Below are 23,262 nucleotides of genomic sequence, written 5' to 3'. Positions count from 1 at the left end.
TTACAGAGTTGGAATTTTCCTAATTCTGGTATCTATTGTTATTTAGGGAAAAAGACTGCATAATAAAAAAGTATTATTTCATTCTGATAATCAGTCAGTGAATATATTCCAGGACATGCCAATATTTCAACAGACAGTTTGTCACATTTGCAGCTGGACAAATTCTGACACTGGGCCAAGCATGCAGGGTGCGAGAAAACAGCATTTCCCGACTGGCTATGGACAGTCGTCCCGCTGAACTGGGAAGATTGCTAGATGCTAGCATAGCCACGAGCGTCTTACAACGCAATACAAAACTTTGAGCAATTTAGGCAGAGGTTGAACATTAGTAAACTGTGGCCCGTGCCGATTGATCATGTTTTACTATTTATAGCTTATCACTCAGATAAGGGGTCTTCCCCTTCTTCGGTGGCTACTTATATATCTGGAATCAACTTTATCCATAAACTACATCAGTGGCCAGACCCAACTATTTGTTTTAAAGTAAGGAAAGCCAGTGAAGGATTTAAGAGGATGCATGGTAGACCAGATGCTAGAATCCCAATTACTAATGATATTCTACTCCAAATTCATTCGGCATTACAAAAAATATGCTCATCAGGATACGAATTGCAGTTATTTAGAGCAGTTTATTGTATGGCCTTTTTAGAGTCAGTGAGTTAGTTTACACAACATTGTTGATATTGCGTAGTTTACACAAAATCGTTGGCATTGCGTAGGCCATTCTTGTTCAATGATCTAGCTGTTGCCATGACCAAATGTTCAGGTATGACATTGAATTTGTGATATTCCAAAACTGATCAAAGAGGTTGTGGTACAAATGTGCATCTTCCACGAATATCGGGTAACGTGGTTTGTCCTGTCCAAAATATTTATGTATGTTGATGGGAAGCCTATCACAAGATACCAATTTAGTGCAGTCTTCAAGGAAGTAATAGTTTTGTTAGGGTTACCACATGCTTTCCAACAAGTCCCATTCGTTCTGAATAGTGCTGCAACAACCCTGGCTATTATAGTGGCGTATCAAGCGGAAAAAAATCAAGTCTATAATATTTAATATAACTACATGTATTAATACCAACTTTTTAACTTATTTACTGAACTTATTTCAATTATGGAATTATAATTAAAAACAATATAAATCCCCATGAATGTTGAGCCTGATCTATAACCTTACATGATAAAGCTATACAAAATATTTCAGCTGAATATCTTGAGGTATTGTAAAAAAACATAGAAGTCTGGAAATATGTGAGACAGACAGACGGATGGATAGATGGAGACAAAAGCTTCAGTACACTTCAGTTGAAAAGCACGAAAAACACTCCAACATAATATTTCACTACATATATATATTGTAAGAAAACTTACCAATCCCGTCTGGTAACAGTATGGTCAACAACTGTACCAGGAGGTGGGTTAAGTAAGTCTCTGCCGGTCTGAAACACAACAAATAATGAATAGGCTCAATACTGTTTTCAAAATAAATTAAGTGTTAAATAAAACAAACTTTACTTTTGTACACAAACACACATGCATTGAGTTTTAATCAGTGGGTTCATACTTTGGATCAGTGACTGTAGCTTGGGATGGTATTTGACTGTTGACCACAGCTCTGCTATTGGCTAATTTGGCTAAGCCAACTGGTGACCAATTACTCTTTTTAAAATCTCACCTGGCAAGAAGACATGTTTTTCCTACTCTAAAAAATTCACCACCTTTGAAATCCTGAGGTTAGTTTTCTTTATATTTTCTTATTTGCACTTCTTTATACTAATATGCATAAAGTCAAATATTATTAAGAAGTAATTGTAGTGTTGTAAATTATAGTTAGTATTAAATATAAATCTGTGTGAAGAATTAGACATAAATGTTATATTGTTTAGAAGTAATGCTGGCTTATTTAATAGTTGGATTATATATGTAGTTATATCTAAGATGTATATAGGTGTAATAATTAAAGTATAATTGTAATAAACCTTGTGGTAATTAATAGCATTCATTTAGCATGTCAGTAAGAAATAGAAAATGCCTGTATTTGTATATATTATGTATGCTATGTAACAGTTGTGATCCATGTTTTAGTATTACTTTATTTGTTTTATAGTTAACTGATCAAGACCTTCACGCTCTGTGTCGCCCTTACGCCCACAGCGAAAGGTAGACTATTGTTTGTTTCTTTAGGTCACGGCCCGTGCAGTATATTCACTGCTCGTGCTAATTGTGTGCTGTGTAAATGTGTATTTTTCATTATATTGTGAATGTAACGGTTTAGATTATTTATTAATGTTTAGTTTTATACATTGAAAATATGTTACCATATGGGTTATTTAGTAATGTTAGATTAATAAATATTTAATTATATGCTTGACGTAGCACTTATTCAATTAGTATATATAATTGTGTTTTCTCTTATTTAATCAAGAGTATTCTAAAAAAAATTATAAACATACTGCAGAGTATCAGGGTTGAAAATTAACATGAAGACCATGGTCGCCAGCAGGACCAGTTGAAGAAAAATCTTACTAGCCCTTCTCACATTCAACTAGCCCTCCAATTATCACACTGAAATTTAACTGAAGAACCAAAATCAAAAATAGATTTTTTAAATAATAATAACTATGTGCTCAACATATATAGTCCGTTTGTGTCAAAATAAAACCGATGAAATGGTGTTTAACTCCATGATGAAAATAAAGTTAAAATTCACATAAAAACATGTTATTAAGAAGGAAGGAAATGTTTTATTTAACGACACACTGAACACATTTTATTTACGGTTATATGGCTTCAGACATATAGTTAAGGACCACACAGATATGGAGAGAGAAAACCCTCTGTCGCCACTTCATGGGCTACTCTTTGGTTAGCAGCAAGGGATCTTTTTATACGCACCATCCCACAGACAGGGTAGTACATACCACAGCCTTTGATATCCCAGTCGTGGTGCACTAGCTGAAACAGGAAATAGCCCAATGGGCCCACTGACAGGGATCAACCCCACAGACTGACCGTGCATCGAGTGAGCGCTTTGCCACTGGGCTACATCCCACCCCAACATGTTATTAAGTTTTAAACCCATATCAACTCAAAAAAAAGAAGAAAAAGAAATCCAGTATAAATAAAAATGTTACTTTACAAAGTATCATTTAATTATACATATTAAATCTCATTTTTAATACAGAGGTGAAGACAAAGTGCTCGAATAGTCAAGGTATGAAACTTAACTTGCATTATTTCTGAAGTAAAATATAATGCAGTACAAAGAGACTCGCGGTAGAACTACGCATAAACGCATGTGTGTATATATATATATGTGTGTGTGTGTGTGTGTGTGTGTGTGTGTGTGTGTGTGTGTGTGTATGTAAAGCTAAACAAAATAAATTCAATTATGTATAGTTCAAGTATGCATATAAATTTAATTATAAGAATTGACCGAAAAAATTATGTGCACACTTTTATATGACCCACTATATACGCGGTCAATTCTTAAATATATATACATATACTTATACTTGCACATGCACATGCACATACACATACACATACACATACACATACACATACACATACACATGCACATACACATGCACACACATATATTTCATTGTCATTTCCATTGATTTAATATTTAATTTTGTGATATGCAACTTATAAAGAAACGCAAAAGGGTACAAATGGGTTATAACTCCGATTTTATGTTTCCTACCGGTTCATGCTTTGTGAATATAAGGTCATTGCATGTCCCAAACACATTCCCACGGTTATATTCGATAAAACGCAGCTACTGTACAATAAAGTTCCAAAATGTGAATATTCGCAAAAACGCAGCCACGTGCAAACCATGTCACCACTGCACGTGCAACATGAACACCGACAGTATAAAAGTGCAGGGTGTTCGCTTGCCTCGCCTCTGTATCTGGCCGACAGTTGACAATCCAGGACATGCCACGTCTCAGTGAACCGCAGACAAACGATGCCATCGGCCGACTAGACGCAGGCGAATCCAGAACGGCCGTTGCCAGGGCATTCCATGTGTCCCCAAGCACCATTTCCAGACTGTGGGACCGTTACCAGCAACATGGATCAACACGTGACCTCCCTAGATCCGGTCGACCACGGGTCACTACCCCCGGGCAGGACCGCTACATCCGGGTATGCCACCTTCGGGAACGATTGACTACTGCCATCTCCACAGCCGCAGCAATACCAGGTTTGCGCAGGATATCCGACCAGACCGTACGGAACCGCCTACGTGAGGTAGGAATTCGTGCCAGACGTCCAGTTCGAGGTGTCATCTTAACACCACAACACCGTCGACTCCGACTGCAGTGGTGCCAGATTCATCGACAATGGCCTCAACTGCGATGGAGACAGGTGTGGTTCAGTGACGAGTCCCGATTTCTGCTCCGACGTCATGATGGAAGATGTCGCGTGTATAGGCGTCGTGGTGAACGTTATGCGGCAAACTGCGTGCAGGAAGTGGACAGATTCGGCGGGGGTAGTGTCATGGTGTGGGCAGCCATCTCACACACTGGCAGAACTGACCTGGTCCACGTGCAGGGCAACCTGAATGCACAGGGCTACATTGACCAGATCCTCCGGCCACACATCGTTCCAGTTATGGCCAACGCCAACGCAGTGTTCCAACATGACAATGCCAGGCCTCACACAGCACGTCTCACAACGGCTTTCCTACAGAACAACAACATTAATGTCCTTCCTTGGCCATCGATATCACCGGATTTGAACCCAATTGAGAATCTATGGGACGAGTTGGACCGACGCCTCCGACAGCGACAACCACAGCCCCAGACCCTGCCCGAGCTGGCAGCAGCCTTGCAGGCCGAGTGGGCCACCATCCCCCGGGACGTCATCCGTACTCTGGTTGCTTCAATGGGCAGGCGGTGCCAGGCAGTTGTCAACACACGCGGAGGCCACACCCGGTATTGACTCCAGATGACCTTGACCTTGGTGGTGTGTCCTATCACTTACTCACAATGGACTAGAGTGAATTGTGAACAATCCTGCAACATTTGGTAATTATCGGACTCACCATTCAATAATTAAATCAATTCTCCAAATGTTACGACAATGTGGTTTTGCGTTTCTTCTTTTGAAGAGTATATATATATCTCAATATAAATTATTGCATTATAATTATGATATTTGATGTATTTAATATATTCTTTAACAATCTGTTAATCTCAATAAAATATAATCATAATTGTTTGTATATAAACAGTTAAAATCCCTCAAGCAAACAACTAAGACAGACCAAACATTATCATTGTGCAATTCAACATAAAACGTGTCCTAAATGTAAATGTAAATAAAACGGTAGTGTGTACGAATCTTTCAGGGGGACGAAACAAAATGGGTACGAATCATCCCATAACCATTTCAAATACTGATATAACTGATAGTTTGTTACTTTAAACAACAGATGGATGGATTAGTCAGTGGATACTTTTACTAATTTGTCTAAAAAGAAAAAGAAAAGCTAACCAAAAAATTAATTGGCTATTTAAGTAAAACAAAGGTAATGAATGAATGAAGCATTAAACAAATGAATGAAATTAAACATTAAACAATAAATTGATATTTAATATTTATTTACATGTGTAATGGAAAATGGTTACAATTTTTACAGTCCCAGTAAAGAAATTTACGGGGTTGGTGTGGGGTCCTTCTAGCCCCTAGGGGAAACACTGGTACATAATAGGTAGATGTACTATATTAGCTCCTTACCTTGTCATTTCTGTGGTGCTCTGAAATTACTACCGACTAACACAAATGGCTAGCTTGCACTGGTTTGACTGTTAAAACAAATGGCACCTGCTACTGTTTAATTGATGTGAGCTCAAACTAAAGTAAATTCTGTAAATTCATTACTTTTTTGTTTAGCAGTCTTTAAAAAACTTTCAACAGATTAAAATTAAGAAATATTTGTTTACTCCAATAACTAGGCCTCTAAAGTTTTGCAACTGGTTTTCCTTGATATTGTTGATGGCAAAGGGAAATAAGAGCTTAAGAGACTGACCTCACTGAAGAGTCTTGTGTTGATTCTCTTTTGTACAACGACAACCGATAACTGTGGCATGTATTCACCGAAGTGTGAGAAGCAACTCTCCAGCTGCTTTACTTCATAGCCAGACACAGTATTGAGCTGACCGTCCCCGACACCGTCACGATACACTATTATCTTGTCAGGCAGTTTGTGGTTCACCTACAGTATGAAATAAGAAAACATATTACACTTTATTATGAAAAATGATAGTCATTTTAATATTTTCATTTGGAAGTATTGGAACAGGTAAATGGTTTTTAAAACAATATAAAACAAATTAAAAATGTTTTCAGCTGTACTTCATCATATATGATTTACTGCCTCACATGCATTCTTTGCCAAATGCAATGTTAAACAGACCATTCAAACATTCAACAGTCCTCTGGGTCATTCCCTCTCAAAAAAACAAATATTTAGGGTCGCCCATGCACTTCGGTCTCAGATTCCTTTACATTTGTCCAATAAGAGCTATCGGGGTCAGATTACTTTTACTTTTGGAACCCTGGTTACACGCACATGTTGGTCAATTTGTCTGATCGTATCTAAAAATAATTTTGGAGATAATATCATTATGGCATCGAACCTTTGGAATAAAATCCAGTGTAAATGCTAATGCTGTTTGATTATGTATGTATGTATGTATGTATGTATGTATGTATGTATGCATGCATGTATGTACGCATGCATATATATATATATATATATATATATTATTGACAACACTGGGACCATTCTAGATATAATAAGAGTGCTGACTTGACGGAAGTCACGTTGCACACTTGCATTATTATTATTATTTAATCCTTTGTTTTTTCAGCTCAGAGCTATATTTAGTCCATTCCAGGTATATATCCTAGGAAATACACTCCCCCCGGGAATATTTTCCTAGAACATATGAATATATACTCCTCCAGGGGGATGACTGGCCCGCTAAAAGTCCTGATCTCAACCCCATCGAGCATGTCTGGGATAGTCTGGACTGACAATTGAGGCGTCGTCCAAACCCACCCGCTAACGTCAACGAACTTCGTCAAACGCTCATTCAGGAGTGGAACAATATTCCACAGGCAGAAATCAACACTTTAGTCAATTCTATGCACCTGCGATGCACTGCAGTGGTCAATTCAAAAATTGACATCAAATCTTTACTGTAAAGGGTCTATTTTCTATACCTGGTATTACATAAATTATATATTTCACACAAACATAATTTTGTCTGTTTTCTATATAGTGTATTACACATAGCATGGATCCCTGTTGATTCAGAGTAATTGTATTATAATTATTACTTAAAAACGTTTTTTCATTGTAACCTAAACCAACTATGCAAAGAAATCTACAGAATTGATGCAATCAAAAGTGTTTAAATCGGCCTACACCCGCTCATTAAATGAAGAAACTTATTCAGTCACATTATCTACTATTTTCAAATACAGAAACACAAAACAACATAGGAACAAAGTACATGTACATAGCTAAAATTTGCATGGTTGAACGTATCTGGTAATTCCAACAATTATTTGTATACATTTAACAATCAGCAGATTGTTGCATGGTGTTTAAAATATTGCCTGCAAGACAAGGTAGAAAAAACCTATTTTGTGTTTTTTAAATACCTTTGGTGATTTTTATTTTTATTTTAAATTTTTATCTAAATATTCATTTAATATTTATTCAAATGGTATACTAATTATACATATTGTAGTAATAGTCATATTTTTACTGTAAAATTGGAGTCATCTACATCCTATTTTACATTTTTAATTTTTAGATGCTAAGAGCCTTCACCATCCTCCAATCATGATAGAACTACATATTTAAAATACATTTCACATTTGTATTCAATATGGAGGGTATATTTCCCAGTGACCCCCCCCCCCCCCCCCCCCCCCCCCATGGAAGCCACTATCCTAGGACAAAATACCCCTAGGAGATATCCCCACACTATATTCATGAGAGAATTAAATTTTTTATAATCACCCCACATCCCCTTACAATCATGGAAGAATTACATAATTATACTGACATTCAAAAGAAACTATACCTGGTCCAATAGTCTGAGAGAAAGAAGATAAACCAAAATATGTTGCAAGTTTAAAACATATATTCATGAGAGTGGTGTTTTGGCATGTTGGGAACAAAATTGCATTCCATAAAAGCAGAAAGGTATTTAACAACCATTTTATTTTCATTATCCAAATTGTAAAGGAAATTAAATAAATTTGTCTTGGTATAGTTTCTTTTGGACTAAGTATATTTATGCATTACAATATGGGTGGTATATTTCCTAGGAAAAATATCCCCTCCCCTCGTAGCCAATATCCTTGAAATTTCCTGTTACACAAGGACCAATTTACCCTGGATTAAAAATGCTAATGTGCACGCAGTAACAAATGTCAGCTAATCATAACACAGATGGGAGAGGAAGGTGAAAAATATGTTACAAAATAATGACGTAGAGGACTACACTAAGTTCAGTCAGCCATTTTTCACCAATTTTTCAAAACTATTTCAACTGGTTCCCGAAGCACTTTAACAGTCCTTGGCTTTTCAAAAACCATGGCAAGTGAAAAATCACACACCTCAAAACACTTACTGTATACACAAAAATGTACGCGCATAAAATATACCGCGAAAATCGCAAACACGTTGACAGCACCGTGAATTTAATTACGTGCTAAGTTATTTCTGATTTAGTATAATTTTCATGGATACCAAAAAACAAGCAGTCAGAAGTACCTGTTAAATTTATACCGAGTTTCGTATGCACTTTGTCTTTACCACCAAATTATCCACAAGGTCACGTGGATTTGATCGAAGTGACATACAGTTGTAAGTCTGTTGTTACATAATCTCAGTTTTGTTTGTTTTCTTTGTAAACTTGAATGGAAGTTTGTGGGTAGCATCAATAATTTAAAGTTATTTCTTCTGATATTTGTGTTTTAAATTTTCTGTATCGCATGTGCGTGTTCCATCAATAACATGTCTTATCAGACATACATACAACATTGACGTCTTGCTGACAGCATGGTAACATGTCCAAGTGTGTGCGTGAAATTGTCATTGAAGAGAAAAAGAAAGAAATGTTTTATTTAACGACGCACTCAACACATTTTATTTACGGTTATATGGTGTCAGACATATGGTTAAGGACCACACAGATTTTGAGAGGAAACCCGCTGTCACCACTACATGGGCTACTCTTTCCGATTAGCAGCAACGGATCTTTTATTTGTGCTTCCCACAGGCAGGATAGCACAAACCATGGCCTTTGTTGAAGCAGTTATGGATCACTGGTCGGTGCAAGTGGTTTACACCTACCCATTGAGCCTTGCAGAGCACTCACTCAAGGTTTGGAGTCGGTATCTGGATTAAAAATCCCATGCCTCTACTGAGATCAAAACCCAGTACCTCCCAGCCTGTAGACCGATGGCCTACCATGATGCCACCGAGGCCGGTTCATTGAAGAAAGTTTGGCAAATGAAATATGGGTAATTTTGATTTTAATATCGGGGGACACAGTAGCGAAAATATTTGTGTATATGGGAGGCAAGTGAAAAATCGCACTCATCAAAATGATAAGGTGAGCGAAAACCAAGCATTATTAATTTATGTAACTGGTACATGTTAATGTTGCAAAAATTAACCAATAAACTAATAATGTGTTACAATTTTATGTTGTTTGGTTCATTAGTGTAGTCTGTATTCTATTCCCTTTCAGGAATAGAGTAATTAAAAAAATTCAGCAGCAGTGCTAAAAAATATAATTATGACATGCACTCATGCAGACAATTTGATTTTTTAATTACAATATGTACTATTGAGATAATTTGATGCACACAATTATAGATACCTTTTCAGTGTTAGATGGTTTGATGAACATGCAGCTAAACGTAGAAATAAACTTGTCTTGAATTTCATTATTATGTGCAACGAACATGATTAGGATAGTTGGGATTGGAAAACCCCACTGGTTCTGAAGTACATGGAACTATGACCCAAGCGTCTCTGGTGTGCACTACCGACTGAATTAGATCCCTCATAGAAATGGCATCAATAAACACAACCGCAGATTTGTAACAAAACAAAATTAAACATTTATACTGTTATTTTATTTATTATTATTTTAAAATGTATGTATAAACAAATGAAATGCATACATGTATCGGCATTCAGACAGTGCTGTGCAGTTAAGATTAAGACAGACTGTCCACAAGCCATGTGTAAAGTTTACCGTTGGCTATAATCTGGCAATGGGGCTCTATTGGATAATTGGTTATTAGCATAAATTTGTCACGCACCGGGGTTATGCAATTAAGCGGATTTGACTGTATACACACACACATACACACATACAGTCAGACCTCGTTACGACGACCATGTTCATCCCTGGATCACTTTGTCGTTATAAAAATGTTAAAACACCACTATAGAGCACAATCATTTATTAATCACTGGCTACTGGGTATAATTTTAATATATAGTCTTAGAGAGGAAACCCTCTACATTTTTCCATTAGTAGCAAGGGATCTTTTATATGTACCATCCCACAGACAGGATAGGACATACCACAGCATTTGATATACCAGTCGTGGTGCACACGTTGGAATGAGAAATAGCCCACTGATGGGGACCAATTACAGACCATTATTAAATATATTATTATTAATCAAGGCGCATTCACGGTCATTCTAATGATTCCTTGGTTAAAGATATCTACGACTGGTACCTGTTTTGTACATAATATAATAAAATAGTAGTTATATCCTTTAATTGAATGACTAAAGGCTCATTTTAAAAGCAATACAGGTCTACAGATTTAGCCGACATCAGTAACTTGGACATCATGTGATCATGTTGGCTCACATCGAGATCAAGGATGCTAAGTGGCTGTGTATGTACTGGCAACATAATACGGCATCTGTGGTTATGTAATGTTGTTGTAAAGAGGCGTTTTCAGACATTGGATGCACGTTTGTTCCTAATTTGATCTGCTGGTGTTGGAAGGTGTGAATTCCAGTGTAACAGAATAACTTCGATGTATGAAATTTATGGTCGGATGGTGTAAATGTCACAATAACGAGGTCTGACTGTGTGTGTGTGTGTGTGTGTATGTGTGTGTGTATACACACCCACACCCACATATATACACACACACACACACATACATACATAAATACAATAAAGTACATTTACAATGAACACGCTTACAACAAACTACCGGTTAGAACGAACTGATTGTAAAGTCCCGATTTTCCCTCCTATGTAGTATTAATAAATTTTAATGTATAGAACAAACTATGTATAGCGAATTAACTGTTAAAACGAATCAATTTTTTGGTCAAAATTATGAATTTCAATGTAAATTAGTGCATATACAGTGAACCAATCCTAATGTTTTTGTATGTTACCAATCAGTAGCATTAACAGCAATGCATAAAAAACGACTATACTGATAAGATCAGTCAGATAACGTCCACATGTATTTACGTAGTCGATTGGCATCAGTTAAGATAGTAATGTAATGAACAATTAACAGTATGTTCTCACTTCCCTGCTATTGTTTGCTCGGTTAAGGCCCTATCGCTTTCTTGACATTTTGTTGGCATCCAACAATAAGACTGACACATGCATCTCACTTGCATCTTATCAATCAGTAGCATTAACGGCAATGCATCCCAAACAACTGCACTGATAAGTCCAATCAGATAACAACCGCTTGACTTTACGTGCGAGTGCGAGTGCGAATAATTTTAACATGCTCATATACCACTAGAGTTTCGAGCATGTCCAATCTAATTAAAATTAGCTCCACTATTACATGTGGATCTAAAGACAGCCAGTTGGAGCTCATGTCCACCAATCAAAACCTTACTGGCAGTGATTTAAAAATAATTTGAAAACATTCCGAATTATCCTGAGGGTATACGACATGTTTCGTGTGAATTACGAATGCCTTAAAACATGTTTTATTTTATAAAATAAATAATTTGTAATGTAAAACTGAAGACTGATTTAGTTTTTTTTTTATTTTATAAATAAATAAATAATTTTTAATGTAAAATTGAAGACTGATAACCCACCCCGTACGTATTGGTATGGTTCGCTGTACTGCGGCCAATAAAATAGACTCGCCCGATATTTTTAGAATTTGTATGCTCCCAAATAACGTTATAAAAGGCGAAGTGTGATTGGTCAATATTTAAATTATTATTTACAGACGAAATGTTACCTGGACATTGGGGACTACGCAGTGTTGTTAGTTTTAAATCACTGGCATGATTCTGCAAGTAAGGTTTTGATTGGTGGACATGAGCTCCAACTGGCTGTCTTTAGATCCACATGTAATAGTGGAGGTAATTTTAATTAGATTGGAGCATGTCTGTCCCGGGGCCTGTCTCTGGATAGCCAGTGACTTGCTCCGGGACAGAACAAAATTAAGGGGATAATTTTGAAATTTACATTTAACATTTTTGAGGTGGGCGGAATTTGGAATATGAATTTAGTAGTTAGGTCAAAGACCGAAGACCAAAATGAAGACCAAAATGTGCTACAAAAATTTAAGTCCAAACAATAAAATTAGTGTGCTCGGCCGAAAAGGTTTTAAGGTGATTTGAGCAATTTAGACGGGCTGCCAAAATAAACTGCATCGGACTGTTTACAAAGAAAAAAAAAGAAAAAAAAAACCCATAAAATTTTGAACTGCGGCCAAAAATGTTTTTGAAGTACATGTCCTAGGAGAGGGTACGCAGCAGAACTCATGGCGAGTTGATGGAATGATCGGCTCGGAACTTCGGGAAGAAGTGAGGCAGGTCGATGTAGCACTCTCCCCGAAGTATTGCTGAGTAGTCTTCCGGAAGTATCAGCTTGATAATCCGATGGACGATTGGATTATCCATGTCTGATTTCAGTAAGCCTTTCCGGTACATCCCGTTCCGCTCCGACGTCAGGTAGTAGGTACGACTTCCCTCGATGTATTGGAACTAGTACCACCCTTGACCAGTTGGTGTTGGTCTCCAGCTCTTGGTGACGAAGGGGGCCTGGCAGCTGAGAGGTCGCAGTGAACTCCCCCTTCACACAGTTGCGGTACAGTCCAGGAAGCTTGTTGCGTGCGATCTGCCAAGTTGTGGGCTGTGTGTCGGACAAGTCCTGGACCGACACCTTCCTCTTCTTGGCTTCACGCTCTGCATCTGCTGTCGCAACAACTCGTGGAGACGCCGGTGGATTGGTTGGTGCGGACGACACTTTTCCTGTTTCCATCGGCGTTGGTGCTGCAGGGGGAAGGGCTGCCACTGACTTTACGTAGTAGATTGTGGTATCAATTAAGGGATTAATGTATTGAGCAACTGACCATCTGTTCTCACTTCACTGCTATTGAGTGCTCGTTTGGGTGCCGGTATCCAACAACAAGACTGACACACACAACTCAATGTCATTGTAATTAGCCTTAAATAATCAGATATTTTGTTTTGAAGGTAGGTAACACTAATATGAAATGTTGAACAGTATTCAGTAGATATGCAATCATGACGGACAGCAAATCATCATGTAAGAGAAAAGTGCTTGATCTAGATACGAAATTCCAAATTATATCAGCTATTGAATCCGGCCGAAAATCAAAGAAAGATATAGCAGCCGAATTGAATATTCCAAAGTCCACTCTTAGTACCATTCGGAAGCAGAGGGAAACAATATTAACTAAATGTCAGTCATCTGAGTTCAGGACGGCAAGAAAAAGAATTCGCACATCGGAATTTCAAGATATCGACGACGTCCTCTTTGAGTGGTTCAAGTCGGCATGCAACAGCAACATCACCCTCAGTGGACCGATTCTCATGCAGCAAGCTAATGAACTTGCCGATAAGCTTGGCCAACGCAATTTTAAGTCCAACACTACGTGGATTGAACGTTTCAAACAAAGGAGAGGTATTATTTCAAAAGCGATGCATGGCGAAAGTTCTGCAGTTGACCCTGAATATGTTGATAGCTGGCTGACTTCTCAACTACCACATTATTTAGCTGAATTTCATCCCGACGACATCTTCAATGCAGATGAAACTGGGCTTTTTTATAAACTGGTTCCACAAGAACACTACAGCTGAAAGGTGAAAAGTGCCACGGTGGTAAAAAATAAAAAGACAGAATAACTCTTCTTCTAGCAGCAAACACGACAGAGACGAAAAAAATGAAACTGCTAGTCATAGAAAAATCTGCAAAACCCCAGTGTTTGAAGAATGTTAGAAGTTTACAGATGGAGTATAAGTCCAATAAGAAGGCATGGATGACAGGGGCTATATGTTTAAGGAATGGGTTCAGTCACTTGATAAGACCATGACAAAGCAAAATCAAAGAATTCTATTGCTTGTTGACAATTGCCCTGCCTATCCCAAAATACCTGGACTGAAAAGTGTAAGCCTGGCATTCCTACCACCGAATACATCGAAAATTCAACTGATGGACCAAGGTATTATTTCTAACTTCTTACAGGCGTGAAATCATGAGCGACATAATAAAGGCTTATGACAGGCAAGAAGAGCACTCTGTTTCTATCTGGATGGCTATGAACATGGCCCATCGAGCTTGGCATCATATGACAGCATCGTGCATAGTAAACTGTTTTTCTAAGGGCAGTTTCAAGAATACTATTTCCAGTGACAGCCAAGAGAGTTCCGACAATGAGGATGACAATACACCACTATATACCCTTCAGGCAGTGTGGAACGAACTTGTGTCAACAATACCAGTCTCAGACGACATCACATTAGACAACTATCTGACCACTGACGAAGATATCATTATTACTGAGCAGACGACTGACGACGATATTATTAAAGACATTACTGCCAAACATGACAGTGTACACATGGATTCTGACACAGAGATGGAAGATACACTGGAGGCTGAGGAGACCTGTGTACGCACACCGCCTACTGTGAGTGAGACAGTGAGTGCACTGGATACGATAACAGTTTTTCCAAAGTAAAGTTGATGTAGCTATGCCTGTGTTTCATTTGATTGCCAAAATCGCTACAGCCCTGCAGGTAGTACTAAACCAAATAACTTCCGGCTGGGTCAAAGTGCGAGGTGCACCGAACTTTTGATAGAGAAGTGAACACCACAAGTCCTGTGATTGGTTATAAATGTGAGTGTGTTGGTTGTAAAAAATAATAGTTTCATCTGGGTAAAAAAAAATTGCAATTTTATTTCATCTAGTACCAATGTGTCAAGTAGCCTTGTGCTTGAAACATGTATGGGGTACCTGTAAAAAAAAGTACTCGAATTTTGTGTGAAACTAGGGTAGTCATAGACGCTACCCGTTATCTCAGAAACGAGCAGCTTGACCCCCATTTTTTTCTGATTCACTTTAAGTGTAAGGGGTGGTAGTATTTATATCTGTGGCGTTTATGTCGGTTGATACGTTGCAGGTAGGAGTTTTAGCCACATATGTTACTATTGTCGTCTATTGGATTTGATTTGGTAGTATACACCCTGCAGGCTATGAGACCAACGCTCACTAAGCAGACAAAAATAAGCAACTGTTTTAAAACGTGACTGACTGAACACTCATTCGATTCAACATGCTTTATTTATTTGCATATTTGCTTCTATTGGTGATAATAAATGAAATATTAGAAAAAAGACCCCACTAATTCTTGTGTTTATGTTGTTTAAATTTCAAAAAATCCAAAATGCCCGACTTCCTGAATGAAAACGGCTAATTTCTGTAAATGTTTACAGTGAACTACTGCTATAACAAACTGACGTTCCTGGACCCTTGCAGTTTGTTGTATATGTATATGTATATGTATATATACACAGTTCAATCCTGTTTGCTCAAACCCCATCGGTTTTTGAGAAAGTGTTCTACCCATCAGGTAGTTCGACCAAACCATTCGGTCAACATCGGATATTTCCGCAACATCAGTTAGAAAGTTGAATTAAATACATATTATTTTGGTAACTGCAAACTTAAAAATTTCATCAAGGTGTTATATAGCAAAATATCAAGAGTAAAACAATGTCTTAGAAATTACTCCGATTGCATGATGCAGACGCCCTTGTCGGTATTAATTAAATGTGTGGTTGCTGAAGTGAAGACAGCTGATTAACTCGCTATTGTTTCATTTAAAACTTGTCTTGAAGACATGTTCAAAGTAATGCTTCACGCCAAGGCTATTTTGTCCACTAATTGTTTGGTATCACTAGTTGATTGGTATCACGGTTCATCTAACAGGTACCACGTAACACTAGCTGTACTTGAAAGATCATTACTGATAGGCACTTAACAAACAACATGACAAGTATGGTAAAGAAAGGATTACCTGGCTATTGTTGCGATTCTCCAATTCATTTATAGCTCGTTCCGCCTAAATAATTAATCCGAAGGTGGTATCAACCAACTACTTAAGCGCAGCAATTGTTGGTTCTTTTCGGTGGTTTTCCATTTGATATTTAACACCAGTTTGAGCGAAATATAGCTAATAGCACAGACGGGACCGATAATTTAGTTCGAGCGAAGGCTTATAATCGACCCTGGGCGTATATCAGTTAATATAAGGGTTTACCAAACAAAAAACTTGGGGCTTCGCTTTTGGTTTGAGCTTTGCAATGTGTTCGTATATATATATATATATATTTTTTTTTTTACAGTGGAACCTCGTTAGTCCGGACTCCAGTATTCTGAAATCCTCACCTTTTTTGGCAAAACGAATCGACCACTCATTAAAGTTATTCATTAATCCAGATATTCAGCTTCCGGTACCGGACGGTCATAATTCTGAACCAAATGTAAAAAGTAAAGGCAAATTGCTTCGTTTGAACATAAAAGTAATCCACCAATAAACGCTCAAGGAATCGACAGAGATACAACCATTCACCTGTGTTTATTTAGTGTTAGTCGGATAGAGCACAATTTGTTCACAAGTGTGTTTTTTCATTTTAAATATAATGTCTTTGATCTATATTAAATGTCTGATTCGTGAGTTAATACGATTTTGAGCACAAGTTGTCATCAGGTCCGAACATAAAAACAAATGTACGCCAATTATGACACAATTCGCTGTCAGTCACTATGTCGAGTCAACCCCCAAAAAGGAAACATCATGAAATTATTGCCCATGAAATCGTGTGGTCGCAAAGTTATTCTTCTCGTTGACAACGCAGCCAGCTACACTTGTGGGAATGTGGCATTGAGTAATTTTAAAGTCCATTTTCTACCACCGAATACCACAGCACACCAATGGATGCAGGAATTATTCGTGAAGCAAGCTTGTGGTGAGGTGACGTGTGCAACAATCCGCAACTGTTACCGGCATGTTAATATTCTACCTAGTTCGGAGACTGAAGCCCAGGATGATGAAGACGACCGACATGCCACTGTCCGAGTTATGTGACTTGTTAAACGCATATAATTACAAACTTTCCGAATTTATACGATGTACTGTATTCTGATTGGCTGACGTCACTAAAAAAACAAGCATTATCCTTCCATAAACTTCATAAAAATACGTCATCACGGAAGACCAAGATCAAAATAACCACACAACACCAACAGTCACTACACGTAAACAAAAGTTAATATATCAAGGTCACTTTGTGATAGAAAAACACAAGACAAATCTGCCCATGAAATTGTTTCATTTTTTAAAAAGAAGTTACAATAAAGATATATAAAGTCACAAATGTAGTATAAAATTGCTTCGCTACGCTACGCGATTTTATACCATTTGTGACTTTTATACATCGATAAATTCCTAAAAAATGAGAAACAATTCTTATATAACGAGTCTGGCGCCGATAATAACCAATCGTCTGCTTTGACGGCTGAGCAGTACGTTAACACAGACAGCCAGGAAGAGACAAGCCAGTCACTTTCCGATGATGATATTCTGGATATTGTGTGTGATTTGAAAGACTTAGATGAGCCAACTCCTATGCCAACCACTTCAGCAAGGGAAGCCAAGACAAACATTGAATCGCTTGTAAGGTACTTTAAGACAATGAGTGACGAAAAAAACTTGAAACTCGTTCTCAGAATGCAAAACTTGTTTGCACCAAACTGTTCAATCAGACAACCAGCTATCACGGAGTACTTTGTGAACCATTGATGTAAACGACGTTTGCCGTATGACACATGTATATAATTCTGACAACAACAACAACAAAAATTAAAGGTAAATGGGGTAAAGAAAGGAATAAAAAAAAAAGAGAACATTTAAAAGACGATATTTGCCAAATATTTTTTTTTTTTCAATCATAGTGACATTTGTACAGTTTTATCTTGAATCATAAACGCGAAACGATAAACGCGAAGCGTTTTTTTTTTTTTTTTTAATTCACATCAGTGAAAAAAATCTCACAAATTGTATATATTTTACATAATGGAATAAATCATATAAAAAAGGAATAAAAGTAATGAATTTTAATTCCCATATATGTATAAAAAGTATGAATATTCAGTACTGTGTCCTGGAAATTAATAAAAGATGGCACCGTTGAAGCGTTCGACGGCCTGAGCTAGCACATGACACTGACTAGATGAAATTTGACCTCTACTGGCTCTAGAGATAACAGTACATGTAGCTGTTCTGCTTACTCCCACTTGTTAAAAAGAAAGGTGGAAACCTTTTGTTAATTTTAAAATCCTTTATAATTATTGGATACACTATAATGAATAGTCAACAATAAATACATTTATAGATTATTTCAGTATATTTTATGCTATTTCAAGCTGTTTGTATTGCACAAAAGCCTCTTGCTTCAGACTAGGATACTCGACCTGACAGAGCTCCGTACATAGGATGATAGGTGTTGACAAGTATTGATTGTAACCAGTCGCAAATTCTGGGTCCTTTTGTTTTAATTGGAGTGTAATACCTTGATGGCTATCTAAACCAAGAATGGTGCTATCGTTAACGTCTTGTTTAATCTCTTGACCGGCTCAGCGACTTTGACAAATGTGTAGGCTAGTGGCAGTTGATTGACACTACTGTAGGTCAGACTTCAGTGACTGTCGATATACTTATGCAGACTTTAAAATCACAAATGTCTAAACACCAGCCATATTGACCACTATGTATTTATTATTTTAAATCATGCACGAGATACCAATGTCTGGGCAGGCCGGTCCACTTGACGATAGGAATTTGTTCCAATAATAGAAATGGACAGGTGGACTGACCAAAATGACAAAAGTGGGACAGGCAAAGATCAAGAATCGGTCCCAGCCGGGAAAAAAGGGCTTTTCACCACCCCTGACACACACACACACACACACACACACACACACACACACACACACACACACACACACACACACACACACACCACAGTGAAACCCCTCTAAAACGGATATCCATGGGACCAAATGAAATGTCCGGTTTTCAGGGGTCTGCATTTATGTAACTACCTTCCATTCTCCATTAAATAGAGAAAGTGAGAAAGTTTTTAAAAACAACAACAATCCACGCCTTTTTGTTGGTAACATAGGTGACAGGTAATGTATCAACGTTTACATTCTTAAAACACAGAGGTTTCTGCGATTTGCCAATAACCAGCGCCTTCAACTTCTCTCCCGTTGCACTACATACAAACATAACAGTCACTCGTTCTTTCGACGACTTGCCCTTCACCGAGAGGGTTTTGGTGGGTAGAGCGCCAAAGTAAAGGCCTGTTTCATCGCAGTTAAACACGTCCTTTGGAGCGTAACCGCTAACAATTTACCTCCGGGATTCTGGCTTTGTAGTCTTCCACCACCGCTGTGTCCACTCCCGCACTCTCACCACTGACATGAAAACATTTCACCGAATATCTGCACTTCCACCTGTCCAGCCAACCATTTGAGCCCTTGGAAATCTTCAACTGAAAGTTCTTTGGCAAATTCACTGGTCTTCTCTTGGATGATGGGACCAGAAATAAGGATGTTTTAAGTGCGTGCTTGACAGAAGCACTACCACACCAGTTCATTCAGCTTATCAAAGTTGCATGCGTTATTGAACTGCAGTTTATTTCTGCTAATGTTATTTTTAAGCTCTGCCTTATAAACCTCTTGTTTCTTGATGATGTCTTTAACTGTTGATTTTCTGATACTAAACTTTTCACTCAACAATCTTAACGTTGGTTTAGGTATACCGGTAATTTCGAAACTTTTAATTATTTTAAGTTTATCATCGAATGATAGTTCGACATGGCAACCTTTAGCTGGATGTTCCATCATGTTGGAAATCGATACGAAAATAAAACGTTACCAACATCTATTCGACCATGCAAAGCCAATGTTACTTTTGCTTACTTTTTATTTCGCTAAATAAACGTTTTTAAAAGAACAACAAATTCACACAACAGGAAGATCGTGAATTAAATTCAATGTTATTTTTGTTGATCTTTGAAGCAAATCATGAGACATGTTTGTGAAGGAACATATAGACTGTAAATCACATTCGTAACTTAATAAAAACACCTAACCCAAACCCGAACTCAGCCTATCATAACCAAAATTACAACACAATGCATGTATTAATTAAATATCAATGCTGGTGCTGGGTCTTTTAATTACTTATTGGAATGTTGCAAACCTTGCCTACTTAGTGACGTGTAACAGTGATTACAATGATAAAAGCAAACCTGAGCACACGCATATCACGTGTTCGCAGACAGGTAATCCGGCCGGAGTGATATTAGGAGCAATTAGTGGCGCCACATTAATTGGTATCGGGGAAGATTTACACTAAATTGACACATCGTGACCGAATTGTTTGTCCGGTGTTCAGTTTAGAAGGGTACAATTTAGTGTTAAAAGTTGTGTAAATCACGGCACCGTGGAAAACATCTGCATTTGAGGGATTCTGGTTTAGAGGAGGTCCAGTGTTGAGAGGTTTCACTGTACATACTGACAAAAGTAATCGATTACGATTACTTGAGAATGTCAAGATTATGATTACAAGAAAATTAAAGTAATCGATTACAATTGCGAATACACTGTCCAGTAATCATGATTACATTTCCACAAATAGTGAATATTACCAACATGAAATTATTTACTTTATTTCACAGCCACACCAATTTCATTCATTGAAAGACATAATGGATAATTTTTGATTATTTATTAAATGATTTCAAAAATTTATGAACATATGTATATTGCAGGGAGGGAATCAGCTTCCAAAACTATATTTATTATTCTTAAATTTGGATTAATGATGAATAGGAACTCATAGCCATAGGTATAATTATAAACTAGTGTCCAAAAGAAAGTATACCCACTAAAAATATTAATAAGTTTCATCGAAATGAGAAAAATTTGATAAAACAATACTTAAACATGTCTCATGTACAAACACAACATTTCTGGGTACAAAACGCGAAACAAATTGACACTGTACGCAAATACCGCATTAAATGGAAAAATGACTTTGTGTGATGTAGCATGAAATCCACGTGCAGACTACTGGTATAAAACAGCTTGTCCGACAGGTCACGAGTACAGCAATTAAAAGCACACCAAAGTTATGCCACGATTAAGCAGTATTGAGAGGGAGAGAGCTATTGGAATGGCCCAATGGTCTACGACAAACCGGCCACACAGCAGATAGGCCTAGGAGCGGTAGACCACGAGTCACCACGCCAGGTAAGGATCGTCACATCCGGACAATTCATCTGAGGGACCGCTTCATGACAGCGCCGTCAACGGCAGCGACGGCACTGGGACATCGGATCTGTCAACAGACAGTGTATCGCCGATTAAGAAACTTCGGTATTCGAGCATGTCGACCCTACCGCGGAGTTCACATGACACCTCAACACCGACATAACCGACTGATATGGGCCAGGCGATATCGACGTTGGCAAGTGCGTAACTGGCGACGTGTGATGTTCACGAATGAGAGTAGGTTCTGCCTGTTCAGGAATGATGGTAGGGCACGAGTATACAGACGATTAGGTGAACGTGTGGCGCCAAATTGTGTTCCACAAGTCCACCCATTTGGAGGCGGTAGTGTCATGGTTTGGGGAGGGATCTGCGGTGATCTGAAAACGAGGCTCGTTATTATTCACGGCAACCTGAATGCTCAAAGATATCGGGATGAAATTTTGCGACCCGTTGTGCAGCCATTTATGCAGCAACAACCACATGGCATTGTCTACCAGCACGACAATGCGAGACCTCATACGGCAAGGCTCACCATCGACTTTCTTAATAACGCCAACATCAATGTTTTACCGTGGCCAGCATGTTCTCCAGACATGAATCCCATTGAGCACTTATGTAGAGGGGATGATTTTCCGTTTCAGATTTTGCCACATTCCGTTTCAGATTTTTCAAATTCTGTTTTTTTTCCGTTTTTGTGTTCAATTAGTGTCCTGTTTTATTGTTATAAACTATATACATTTGTTATAGTGTTCCAGCTCTGAGCTGGTTTGCTATTACTATTTTTTTAAACACCTGTCAAAACTATTTTTGAAACGAAACTTAAAAAAAAGAAAAGTGTATAAACCACACCACTTGGTTCCCACCTTCATCCGTAAATAAACCGCACCTTTAAATAAGTTGCGGTTAAAACAAAGCCACGAACTTAATTACGGTCAATTATTTTTTGTATTTAATAATAATAAAGAGATCCATTCTCCCTTAAATTCAAACAATAAATAATTATTGATTGTGTGGCTTTCAGTTTCATTTCATCTGATGGATCATAGGTAAGTTTCATTTATAAACAAATTTAACACACCGTTGACAAACCCCGCTATTTTCACGAAAATATGAACAAGAATTTTGGTAATGTATTGTTTGTAATCTTACATTATTTGCCAAAAAATATGTATAAATAAATAAATACATGATAACATATTAATTTCAGTATGATTACAAAGCGTGAACCAAAAAAAAAAAAGGGGGGGGCACACGTAAGAATTACTATTTTAGTACTCACTCGATTACACATGTATGTTAATTTCTCTGTAACCTAACTAGAGTGCCGTGTGCACAAATTACATATTCAAACGAGGTCGGGTCAATCTGGATATAGGCCAGTGGTAGTGAAACGAAACTAAACACTGTTCTGTCGATCGTTTAAAGTTTTGACATTATTTTATAACTTTAAAAAATATATATATTTGCCTAGAATTATATATTCAGAGCCGGTTTCAGGATCTGCGGGGCCTGTAGCACAAATAACAGCTGGGCCCAATTTCCAAGA

The 23,262-nt window shown here is 37.7% G+C and overlaps 1 protein-coding gene across 1 annotated transcript in view; it reads right to left on the bottom strand.

The window, feature by feature from the left end:
• LOC121378375 (piwi-like protein 1) overlaps positions 1-23,262 on the bottom strand; it is a 197,766-nt gene that overhangs the window by 15,486 nt on the left and 159,018 nt on the right. The window contains exons 18-19 of the mRNA XM_041506516.1: positions 6,044-6,229; positions 1,372-1,439 (exon numbers count right to left, since the gene is read on the bottom strand). Of these exons, the coding sequence (XP_041362450.1) occupies positions 1,372-1,439; positions 6,044-6,229 (254 nt within the window). The remainder of the gene's footprint in view (positions 1-1,371; positions 1,440-6,043; positions 6,230-23,262) is intronic.

This window comes from Gigantopelta aegis, chromosome 8 (assembly GCF_016097555.1).
Source record: "Gigantopelta aegis isolate Gae_Host chromosome 8, Gae_host_genome, whole genome shotgun sequence".
NCBI classification, from domain to species: Eukaryota; Metazoa; Mollusca; class Gastropoda; order Neomphalida; family Peltospiridae; genus Gigantopelta; species Gigantopelta aegis.
The sequence above is the reverse complement of the archived record's forward strand: the minus strand, read 5'-3'. Positions and strand labels throughout refer to the sequence as shown.